General features: G+C 52.3%; 1 protein-coding gene across 1 annotated transcript; it reads right to left on the bottom strand.

The window, feature by feature from the left end:
- Nucleotides 1–240: 240 nt before the first annotated feature.
- On the bottom strand, nucleotides 241–11,650 carry FUS (FUS RNA binding protein). The gene is made up of 15 exons (XM_066984175.1): nucleotides 11,515–11,650; nucleotides 9,850–9,874; nucleotides 9,583–9,737; nucleotides 9,364–9,505; nucleotides 9,116–9,291; nucleotides 7,821–8,007; nucleotides 6,448–6,482; nucleotides 5,330–5,362; nucleotides 4,467–4,573; nucleotides 2,907–3,036; nucleotides 2,730–2,831; nucleotides 2,515–2,635; nucleotides 2,276–2,415; nucleotides 2,046–2,199; nucleotides 241–513 (listed from the first exon to the last, which is right to left on the bottom strand). Exons 1-15 carry the CDS (start codon nucleotides 11,525–11,527, stop codon nucleotides 474–476), a joined length of 1,560 nt encoding a protein of 519 aa, XP_066840276.1. The 5' UTR covers nucleotides 11,528–11,650; the 3' UTR covers nucleotides 241–473.
- Nucleotides 11,651–11,745: the final 95 nt, after the last annotated feature.

Raw genomic sequence — 11,745 nt, 5'->3', positions numbered from 1 at the left:
CTACATCCCCTATAGGGCCCCCCCACCCCCTATAGGGCCCCCGCCCAGCCCCACAGCCGCCGCCTGACTCAGCGGGGCCGGAAGGGGGCCGGGCCCCACCCCGGAGGCCACGTCAGGGCCTTAACGAGCACCCTAACGAGGGGCAGGGCCGGAAGCCCTAATTAGCCCCCCCCCCCCTAATTAACGCGCGCCCTAACGAGGGCCCCCGAACCCCCCCGTTAACGAACCAGGCGCCGCCTCGTCAGCCCCCGACGCTTTAATTGGGCTCGGGGGGAGGAAAGGGTTAAAAGCAGGGAGGGGGCGGGGCCAAGGCCCCCGGGGGCGGGGCCAAGGCCCCCGGGGGCGGGGCCAAGGCCCCGGGGGGCGGGGCCAAGACCTCGAGGGGCGGGGCCAAGGCCCCTGGGGGCGGGGCCAAGGCCCCGGGGGGCGGGGCTTGGAGTAAAAAATGGCGGAGGGGGCGGAGCCAAGGGGGGTCAATACGGCCTCTCGCGGCGGTCCTGCCGGTGGTCGCCCCTGGGGAGAGAGAGGAAAGTTCGTTAGCGCTAACGAGGGCTTCGTTAGGGTTCATGAGGGCTTCGTTAGGGGTCGGGGTTAATTGGGACATCGATAGGGGTCGGGGTTAACGAGGGTCGGGGTTAACGACACCGTTAGGGGTCAGGGTTAACGAGGACGTCGTTAGGGTTAACGGGGGCTTCGTTAGGGGTCGGGGTTAATGAGGACATCGTTAGGGGTCGGGGTTAACGAGGGTCGGGGTTAATGGGGACTTCGTCAGGGGTTAGGGTTAACGAAGACGTCGTTAGGGGTCAGGGTTAATTGGGATGTTGTTAGGGTTCGTGGGGGCTTCGTTAGGGGTCAGGGTTAATGAGCACATCGTTAGGGGTCGGGGTTAACGAGGGTCAGGGTTAACGACACCGTTAGGGGTCAGGGTTAACAGGGACTTCGTTAAGGGTCAGGGTTAACGAGGACATTTTTAGGGTTAATGGGGGCTTCGTTAGGGATCAGGGTTAATGAGGACATCGTTAGGGGCTGGGGTTAACAAGGGTCAGGGTTAACGACACCATCAGGGGTCAGGGTTCACGGCGACTTCGTTAGGGGTTAGTGTTAACGAGGATGTCGTTAGGGGTCAGTGTTAATTGGGACATTGTTAGGGGTCACGGTTAATAATGATCAGGATTAACGACATCGTTAGGGGTCAGGGTTAACAAGGACATCGTTAGGGCTAACGGGGGCTTCGTTAGGGGTCAGGGTTAATGAGGACGTCGTTAGGGGTCAGGGTTAACAAGGGTCGGGGTTAACGCAGACTTTGTTAGGGGTTAGGGTTAATGAGGATGTCGTTAGGGGTCAGGGTTAATTGGGATGTCGTTAGGGTTAATGGGGACTTCGTTAGGGGTCAGGGTTAATGAGAACATCGTTAGGGGCCGGGGTTAACAAGGGTCAGGGTTAACTACACCATCAGGGTTCACGTTAGGAGTTAGTGTTAATGAGGATGTCGTTAGGGGTCAGGGTTAATTGGGACATCGTTAGGGTTAACGGGGGCTTCGTTAGGGGTCAGGGTTAACGAGGACATCGTTAGGGGTCAGGGTTAACGAGGGTCGGGGTTAACGGGGACTTTGTTAGGGGTCAGGATTAATGAGCACATCGTTAGGGGCCGGGGTTAACGAGCACATCATTACGGTTAATGGGGGCTTCATTAGGGGTCAGGGTTCACGAGGACGTCGTTAGGGGCCGGGATTAACGGGGCCATCGTTAGGGTTAACGGGGCCATCATTAGGGTTAACGGGCCATCATTAGGGTTAACGGGGTTAACAAGGACATCGTTAGGGGTCGGGTTAACGAGGACATCAGTAGGTTCCAGGGTTAACGGGGCCGTCAGTAGGTTCCAGGCTTAACGGGGCCGTCAGTAGGGGTCATGGTTAACGGGACATCGTTAGGTTTCAGAGCTAACGGTGCCATCATTAGGGCTCAGGGTTAACGGAACCTCGTCAGGGCTCGGCGTTAACGAGGCCCTCGTCAGGGCTCGGCGTTAATGACCCCCCCGGTCTCACCTCGAGTCCATCTTCCCGGGCCCGAATCCTCCTCGGTCTCCCCCTCTCCCCCCTCGGAATCCTCCCCGGTCTCCTCCGCGCCCGCCGCGGAACCCGCCGCGCTCGAATCCTCCTCGCCCGCCGCGCCGCTCCTCTCCGAAACCTCCGCCGCCTCCTGGAGAGGAAAAACGGGGTCGAAACGTAGCCAAAAAAGCCCGGTTTTCCCCCAAAAATCCCAGCCCGGGACTCACCCATGTGGTTGCCGCCGCCTCCGCCGCGCCCGCCGCCGGGGTATTTGCCCCCCATGTGGGGCGCGCCGGGGCCGTCGGGTTTGGGCGCCTTGCACTGGTTGCACTCGTTGCGCCACGAGAAGTTCATGTTCTCGCACGCCCTGCGGGGTGGTGGTGACGTCACAAGCCCCGCCCCCCCCTCCCTTCCCAGTTCGTCCCAGTAACCTCCCCAGTTCGTCCCAAGTTAAGGACGGACTCACGGGTTGGGGCACTTCCAGTCGCCGGCGCGCTGCTGGCCGCCGCCGCCGCTGGGGAAGCCGCCGCGGTTGCCGCCGCCCGAGCCGCTGTTGCCGCCGCCGAAGCCCCCGCGACCCATGGGACCTGCGACGAAAAACCCGTTTTGGGGTGAAAAAGGGCCGCTTTTGGGTCCGCTTGGCGTTTTTTTAGGGAACGGGGGGGGTGGACGCGGGCTCACCTCCCCGGCCGCGGCCGCCCCGGCCGCCTCCGCCGCCGCGGTTGAAGTCAGCGCGCCGGGTGGCGAAAGAGACCTTGATGGGGTTGCCGGAGAACTCTTTGCCTGAAAACGCGGGGTTTTAGCCCAAAACGGGGAGGGGGGGGGTTCTTTTTCCCCTCTTCTTTTCGGGGTTCCTACCGTCGAACCAGTCGATGGCGGCCTTGGCCGAGGGGGGGTCGTCGAAGGAGACCGTGGCCTCCCCCTTCAGCTTGCCCGTCTCGCGGTCCGTGTAGAGGTTGATCATGGGCTGCCCCGTCTTCTTGTTGGTCTGCGGGGGGAAGGACACATCGGGAACACGCTAAGGACACACTAAGAACACGTTAAGGGCGTGGGGGCGAGGGTGGTGGTCCGGGGTGAAACATTCGAGGACATGCTAAGGACGTGGGATGACGTGTGACAGACCAGGCTTACTAACGTGCTAAGATCACGTTAAAGATGACCTAACATGCTAAGAACATGCTAAAACACGCTAAAAACACGCTAAGAACATGCTGGATGTGCTACATGCTAAGAAGAGGGCGTGACCCTAAGGGGACGTACGCGTGCTTCGTGGACTACCCGCTCCGATTGGCGTAAGAAGTTAATGAGTTGCTATAAAACGTGCCTCAACATGCTAAGGGCACATGGAACATGCTAAGGGCACGCAGAACGTGTTAAGAACATGCTAAGGGCATGTGGGCAATGGTGGTTGTCTGGGGTTAAACATTTGAGGACACGCTAAGGGCGTGACGTACTCTAAGGGTGGACCAAGCACGTTAACATGTTAAAAACATGTTAAAGATGGTTTAACACGTTAAGAACATGCTAAAACATGCAAAGAACATGCTAAAGATGCTGCGACATGCTAAGAACATAGTGATATGCTAGCGTATGTGCACATACTTTGCGGGCTACCCTTCATCTTAATTAAATAACTGGCTGAAAACGTGCCTCAACACATTAAGGGCACGTGGAACATGCTAAGGATATGCAGAACATGCTAAGGACACTCAGAACATGCTAAGGACACGCTAAGGGCATGTGGGCAATGGTGGTCGTCCAGGGGTTAAACATGTGAGGACACATTAAGGGCAGAGGATGACATTTTAAGGATGGACTGGGCACGTTAACATGCTAAAATATTGTTAAAGATGCTCCAACATGCTAAGAACATGCTAAAGGTGCTTTAACATGCTAAGAACATGCTAAAAATGTCATAAAATGAGAAGAACATGGTGTAACCCCAAGGATTACGTGCACGCGTTCACAGACCACCCCATCCTATTAGCTTAAGAATTTAATGACTTGCTAAAGACATGCCTCAACATGCTAAGGGCACGTGGAACATGCTAAGGATGCACAGAACATGCTAAGGACACGTAGAACATGTTAAAAACACGTTAAGATCACGCAGGCCATGGTGGTGGTGGTCTGGGGGTTAAATGTGAGGACAGTAACGACTTGTGATGACTTCCTAAGGATGGTTTAGGCATGTTAACATTCTAAGAACATGCTAGAGAAATTAAAACATGCTAAGAACATGCTAAAATATGTCAAGAACACGCTAAGAACAGTGATATATTATGGGTACGTGCCCATACTTCATGGATGACCCCATCCTACTAGCTTAAGGATTAAATGGCTTGCTGAAAACACACCTCGACACGCCAAGAACACGCTAAGGACAGGCGGAACACGCTAAGGACACGCCAAGCGCACCTTAATGATGCCGATCTGCTTGAAGTAGTCGGCCACCGACTCGATGGTGACGTTCTCGCCCAGCCCCTGCACGAAGATGGTGTTGTTGTCCGAGTTATCCTGCTCGCCTGCCCCGGGGGAGGGAAGCTCGTTAGCGCCGCCGCTAATTAGCGCCACCACCGCCGCTCGTTAGCGCCGCCGCCTCGTTAATTGCCTCCCCACACCCCTCCGTGGTCATTCCTTAGGAAGCTGGTGGCCCTCGTTAGCTCATTAACCCCACGAGTCATATTCAAAGCTCCCCTCTCGTTAACCCCGTTAATAGCCTCGTAAGAGCCTTAATTAAACCTTGAGCCTTAATTAACCTTCCTAATTAAGTCCCTTAACCTTGTTATCCTGTTCCTCTTAATTAGCGCGCCATCCCTTAAAAATTTTAACCCCTTAACAGCCTCGTCACCCCCAAATTAGCCCCCCTTTTTCCCCAATTCACAGCCTCGTTAGCCCCCTTAACTACATTAGACCCTTAATTAACCTTGTTAATTAACTCACCCCCCTTAATTAGCCCACCACCCCTTAAAATCTTGAACCCTTTAACTTTCAAAGGCCTCGTCACCCCCTTATTAGCCCCCTTTTTCCCCAAATCCCAACCTCATTAGCCCCCTTCTCTTAATAGCATTGTTAGACCCTTAATTAGCCTTGTTAGACCCTTAATTAACCATCTTAATTAACTCATTCCCCTTAATAAGCCCACCACCTCTTATATTCCTGATTCTTTTAACTTATAACAGCCTAATTACACCCTAATTAGTCTCCTTTCCCCCCAATTCAGCCTAATTAGCCCCCTCCTCCTCATTAACCCCGGCCCCCCTCGTTAGCGCGCTCGTTACCAGGATCGTGCCTCGGCCCTTGGTCCCGGGGTCCTTTCAGCACATGCAAAAATTAAAAAACAAAGCGTTAATTAGCCACGAGGTGGGGGGCCAGGGGAGCACCCGGCCACCCCCACCCCAAAACCCCGCCCCGAAATCGGTTCAAAAACCACCGAAAAATATCATTTCCGCTCCCCCCCTCCCCCCTTTTACCCCGCGCCCCGTTTTGGGGCGAAAAACCGCTTTTTTTGGTCCCCGGAACCGCTCTTTTTTTTTTCACGTCGCTCGCCCTCGAAACGGAGGCCGGCGCCGCCGCTCGCCGGTTCTCGGATTTTCATCCCAAAACCGAGGCGCGACGGCTCGCTGTCTCCGCTCGCCGCCCCCGGGGTTGAATTTTTCCCGTTTTTGGTTAAAACACACTTTTTTTTTTGTTTTTTTTTTTAAATAATTTTTGTTTTCCTTTAAAAGCACCACCAGCAACACCAAGGTTCAGCAAACCCCTCCAAAACCGGTGCGAAAACTCTCAGAATCGGTAAAACCAAGACACGCTTTTTTTTTTATCGGTACACTGCAGCGCTCACCACCTCACCGCTCCCCGTTTTGGGGGGAAAAATGTCAATTAGACCATTTTACGTGTGTTTTTTAAATCAACCTCAGGTCACCGGCACTTTGCACCAAAATTGCGGGTTTTCATAGGTTTTTGCCCCAGAACCACGCACCAAACCTCTGCTTTTTTGGCTCGTTTTTAAACCACATGCAACCGTTTTTTTTTTTTTGCTGAAAACCAGCCCGTTCAACCCCAAAAAAACACCGTTTTTTTTTGTAAGCCAAGAGTCGTTTTTCCCCCGTTTCTGCTTTTTTTAGCACACACGTTCGACCGTGGGGTTTTTTGCCCAAAAAAGACACTTTTACACCCAAGACGCAGCCTGCTAACGTCGTCTCCGGCCGGCGCTCCTTGCCGCGGCATTCCCGACAGGGGGGGGGAGCACCTTTTTGGGACTTTTTCAACCCAAAACGCCCGCCGGCCCCCGCGCTGTTGCGGAGAAAAGGGGTTAAAAAAAAATATAAAAAATACACTTTTATTTTTTAGTATCATTCTGTGCATTTTTGGGTTCAAATGCTGAACTCTTGCGACTTACCACCAAATTTATTGAAGCCACCACGCTCACCACCGCTGAGGAGATAAATTAGAAGATAATGAAGCTTTTTTTTTTTTTTTTTTTTTAAATTTTTGGCCGTTTTTTTGATTAATTCCCGGGATTTGATTTTTTTTTTTAAAAAACGGGGCTCGTTTCGGGGTAAAACCAGCGCCTTTGAGTAGTTTTCCTCCTTCCTCAAGCCCCCCTCCCCGCTTTTTCGGGGGGCTCCATCCGCCGGCGACGTTCCTCCACGCAGCAGCCGGGCTTTTTCTCCGGCCAAGTAGGGGGGGGGGGGGGTCCAAAAAAAAGTTAAAACCCCGGGTTTTTTGCCACTCCAAAAATCGCTACTTTGAGCTTTCTGGTCTTAAGGAAAAAAAAAGAAGGATTTTTGCCCTCTTTCGGGGGGTTTTCGGTTTATTTCCCCCCTGCTTCCAAGCTGAGCCCACCAGGAACGTTCCCCCCCCTCCCCTTTTCCTCTCTCTTCGTTTTTTTTTGTCCCTTTCTGCGTTTTTTTTTTGCCATTTTTTCCCCCTTTTCTGCCTTTTTTTAACCCCAAAACTGCGGAAAAAGGCGGAGAATTGCGAAAGTTTCGCTGCCTTTCACACCTGCAGCACACAAAACGCAGAGTTTGTTAACAGGCACAACAGCAGCGGCAAGACAAAACAAGCAAACGCGGCTCGCCCCCGCCAATACTCACCTCCGCCCCAAAAGCGCCGCTTTTTAGCCCAAAACCACGTGGCAAGTGACACATGCGCAAACCCAAAACCTTCAAGTTTTTTTTTTAAAAACCATCAACGTTCTTTTTTTGTCATTTTCTTTACAAATCCTCCTCCCTTCGTGCACCGGGACACCACCGAGACACTCCAGTTCAAGTCTCACCCAGAAATCAGCATTAAAAAGTTTCCAAAACACCCAAAAATTGCCATTTTCGTTTGTTTTTTTTCTGCAGTGACCTCAAAACAAACCATTTTTCTTTTTTCCTGTTTTTTGCTTTTTTAAACCCGGGGCACGTGCCCCCACCGTGACAGGCACCAGAGAGGCTACGAGCGACCTTTCGCAACCAGGTTTGCTGAGTATTATTATGTTTTTTTGCCCCAAAAACACCCTTTTTCCCCCCGTTTTGCAGGGGGGGGCTCTTACCGCTCCGTGCGCCTCCGCAGCGCCCCTCCAGCTGCCCCCCTTTAAAACCTCTTCGCTCTTTTTTTTGGGGGTGTTTGCGCTCGTTTTGGTTAAAACCACCCGAGAGCTAGCTTTTTTTGGGGGAAAACCCCCCAAAATTTTCTGTCTCCCCTTTTTTTATTATTATTTTTTTTTTCCCCCCAAACCCTTTTTTCCCCCCCAAATCCCCGCGGCGGATGCCCCATGAAACCTACCCCAAGTTGCCTCCTCGGCCTCCCCGGCTACCGCGGCCACCGCGGTCGTAGCCCCCCCGGCCGTAACCGCCCCGGCCGCGGCTCCGCTCCTGCTGGCCCCCTCCGTAGCCACCGCTCTGCTCTTGGTAGCCACCGCCTCCGCCTCCGCCGCCGCTCATGGACGACTGCTCCTGCCCGTAGCTGCTGGCTAAAAATTAGAAAAAAAGGAGATAAAGAGGCTGAGAATTCAAAAATGAGGACGTAAAGAGCCTTAAAATTCAAAAATAAAGACAAAAAGGGGCTGAGAATTCAAAAGGAGGACGTAAAGAGACTTAAAATTCAAAAATAAAGAGAAAAAGGGGCTGAGAATTCAAAAATGAGGACGTAAAGAGACTTAAAATTCAAAAATAAAGACAAAAAGGGGCTGAGAATTCAAAAATAAGGACGTAAAGAGGCTGAAAATTCAAAAATAAGGACATAAAGAGGCCGGAAATTCAAAAATAAGAACAAAAAGGGGCTGAAAATTCAAAAATAAGGATAGAAGGGCTGAAAATGCAAAAACAAGGACATGAAACGACCGAAAATTCAAAAATAAAGACAAAAAAGGGCTGAAAATTCAGAAATAAGGACAGAAAAGGGCTGGAAATTCAAAAGTAAGGACAGAAAAGGGCCGGAAATTCAAAAATAAAGACAAAAAGGGGCTGGAAATTCCAAAATTAGAATAGAAACAGGCTGGAAACTCATGAATAAGGACAAAAAGAGGCTAAAAATTCAAAAATAAAGATAGAAACAGACTGAAAATTAAAAAGTAGGGGCGGAAAAAGAATAGAAATTCAAAAATAAGGACAGAAAGAGGCTGGAAATTCAAAAATAAGGACAGAAAGGAGCTGAAAACTCCAGAATAAGAATAAAAACAGGCTGGAAATTCAAAAACAAGGACATAAAGAGGATTAAAATCCTAAACAAAGCACATAAAGAGGCTGGAAATTCAAATATAAGGATAGAAAGAGACTGAAAACACAAAGATAAAACCAGAAAGGGGCGGAAAATTCCAAAATAAGAATAAAAACAGGCTGGAAATTCAAAAATAAGGACAGAAAGGGGCTGAAAATTCAAAAGTAACGACAGAAAGAAGCTGGAAATTCAAAAATAAGGATAAAAACAGGCCGGAAATTCAAATATAAGAAGATAAAGACACTGAAAATTCAAAAATAAGGATAGAAAGAAGCTGAAAATTCCAAAAAAAGGGTATGAAGGGGCAAAAAAAGGGGGTTTTGGTCTCAAAATGGGTTTAAGGAAGGGGTTTTTGGGCTCACATCCGCCACTACCGCCGCCGCCGCTGCTGTACTGGCTCTGCTGGCTGTAGCTCTGCGGGGGGTTGTAGGAGGACTGCTGGTTGTAGGAGGACTGCTGGCTGCTGTAGCTCGACTGCTGCCCGTAACCGCTGCTGGGGGGCTGGCCGTAGCTCGAGCTCTGCGAGCTGCTCCCATAACTGCAAGAAAACACACGTTTGAGCCCCAAATTTGCCGTTTTGAAAGGGAAAGGGGGGACACGAGGGGGTTACCTGCCGGTGGAGGAGCTGGCGGCCGGCGGCTGGGAGTAGCTGGGGTAGGAGGAGGGCTGCCCGTAGGAGGTCTGCGACGCCTGGCTGCTGCCGTAGCCGCCGGCGCTGCCGTAGGCTTGAGGGGTCGACTGGGTGCTGTAGCCTGCAAGGCGAAAACCGTCTCAAAACGCCGCGTTTTGGCCCAAAAGAGGAGGCCGGGAGGGGTGTTCGGGCACGCACTGCTCTGGGTCTGGCCGTAGGAGGAGCTGTAGCTGTTCTGGCTGTAGGCGGAGGTGTCGGCGGACTGGCTGTAGCCGCTGTAGCTCTGCTGCCCGTAGGGCTGGCTGCTCTGCTGCGAGTAGCCCTGGCCCGGCGGGGTCGGGTACGCGCCGTAGCTGCGGGGGAGAAGCCCAAAAAAGCCGTTATTTGCCCCAAAAAGGCGCTTTTCCGGGAGGCGGTTTCAGGCAGCGAGGCGACAGAAGGGAGGGGGGCGAGGGAGGGACGTACCTTTGCGTCGCTGTCTGGCTGTAATCTGTGGGGAAAAGCCCCCCAAAAACATCATTAATAATTTATAAACCTAAACGCATACTTACGTCAGCACATACCCGTATATTTATCACCATAAATACGAAATTTACTCACTCACTTACAACCTTAAATGTTTATCTAACGCATACACGCAAAACCACACACATACACGTCCACAATTAACCGTTCAAAATGACACAACCACAGTTCCAAATAAATATATAAATGAAAATTTGCATATTCTACCACACGCACGCCACGTTCATACACAATCATGCCCATACGTACAACACGGAGTCATTTAGATTAAAAAACACCTCAAAAACCACCAAATTCAGCCATGAAACGTTCACGCATACACGTAAAAAAGGTTAATTAACACACACGCACTGAAATATCTTCACACGTGAAGTAAATGTATTTAGATTTTAACTTTTTCATTGTTCAAGTGGGGGAAATATCAGCGTATGGCACGCTACGAAGCAGGAAGAAGCTGGAAATCTTTATCCTGCGGCTATATTTCGCCAGAACAAGCCTTAAACTAAAATTTCATGTCTATATACGTACAAAAAAAATAAAATTAATTTATTTTTCCTTAAACGCCTCATTAGTTACGAGTTCTTTTGCACCTTTTCAAGCCCCCCGCGCCAAAATGGCGGCTCGCCGCCTCCTTTCCCCGCTCGCTCACTTCCCTCGCTCAAAACTGACAGGGTTTTTGCCCTAAAACCCCAACTTCCCCCTCCTAAACGCTTCAGCAGGGGGCGAACCTTCCATGAAACGCCCAAAAAGCGGGTTTTTTTAATTAAAAGGGGGTTAAAAAGAGGTGTTTTTTTGAGGACCCGGATGGCGGACTGCGGCAGCGCCCCCGCGCATGCGCCGCGCGCCCCCCGCACCTAAAATGGCGGCGGTGGCGCAGCTGCAAAAGCCGCGCCCCACAAAATGGCCGCCGGCGGGGGTGAGGTGGGGGGGGGGGGAGCCGTTACCGGGCCCCGTTACACGGCGGGGAGCTCCGAACGTCGTCAATAAAAATCTAAAACGGTTCAAAAGCGCTTTTTCTCCTTGGTTTTTTGTTGGGTTTTGGGGGTGGGGCTTGGTTTTCCCGCCGCGCGGAGGTGGAAGGGCGCCGCGCTTTGTTTGCTCCCCCCCCCCAGTCACCGCGCCCCTTTGTTTCCGTGCACCTCAGGAATAATCCAAAAATGTTGTCTTTTTACACTAATAAAATGGATTACGGTGAAATTAAGATTGAAAATTGAAAATAAAGCGCGCGCGGCGAGGAATTACCCAACGACGACCGCCCCCTCCGTTAAACCAAACAAAGGAATCATCGCCCCCACAGCGCATCACAATGAAAAAATCGCACGGAAATGACAGAAAATGAAGGAAATAAGTAGACTTTGGGGGGAAAAACGCATTAAATCAGCACGGCGGCTGCAAACCCTGAATATATAGGAAATATAGGGTCCCCCCCCAGGGTATAACGGGGTGTAGCCCCCCCCCCCCGTGATGCTGGGTGCTCTGGGACCCCCCCAGGGCGCTAAGGGGGGGTTGTGGGACCCCCTCCCCTTGGGATTTAGGGGGGGGGGGGTTGGGACCCCCCCCCAGGGTTTTAGGGGGGCTGTGGGCCCCCCCCCGCGCCCCCCGTACCGTTGGAGGCCATGGCGGTGCCGCCCTGCTCCGCCGCTTCCCCTCCACGTGGCGGCCGCACTGCGCCCCCCGCCCGCCCTTTATAGGCTCGGCCGGAGCGTGCGATTGCTGCGGGGGGGGGGGGGGTTCTGGTTCCATCCCCCCCCCCCCCCCGCCGGGGTTCGTTGGTACGGTCCGGGCGTTGGGAAGGGCCCGGCGGGGTGGGCGGGACCATTGAGGGGATGGGGGGGG

Source organism: Anser cygnoides, chromosome 28 (assembly GCF_040182565.1).
Source record: "Anser cygnoides isolate HZ-2024a breed goose chromosome 28, Taihu_goose_T2T_genome, whole genome shotgun sequence".
Taxonomy (NCBI): domain Eukaryota; kingdom Metazoa; phylum Chordata; class Aves; order Anseriformes; family Anatidae; genus Anser; species Anser cygnoides.
The sequence above is the reverse complement of the archived record's forward strand: the minus strand, read 5'-3'. Positions and strand labels throughout refer to the sequence as shown.

Coding starts and splice junctions, on each gene's coding strand:
- FUS (XM_066984175.1), bottom strand. Junction 2,832..2,906: donor CGCCATCGACTGGTTCGACG/GTAGGAACCCCG, acceptor CCGCGTTTTCAG/GCAAAGAGTTCTCCGGCAAC. Junction 2,636..2,729: donor GGGCGGCCGCGGCCGGGGAG/GTGAGCCCGCGT, acceptor TTTTCGTCGCAG/GTCCCATGGGTCGCGGGGGC.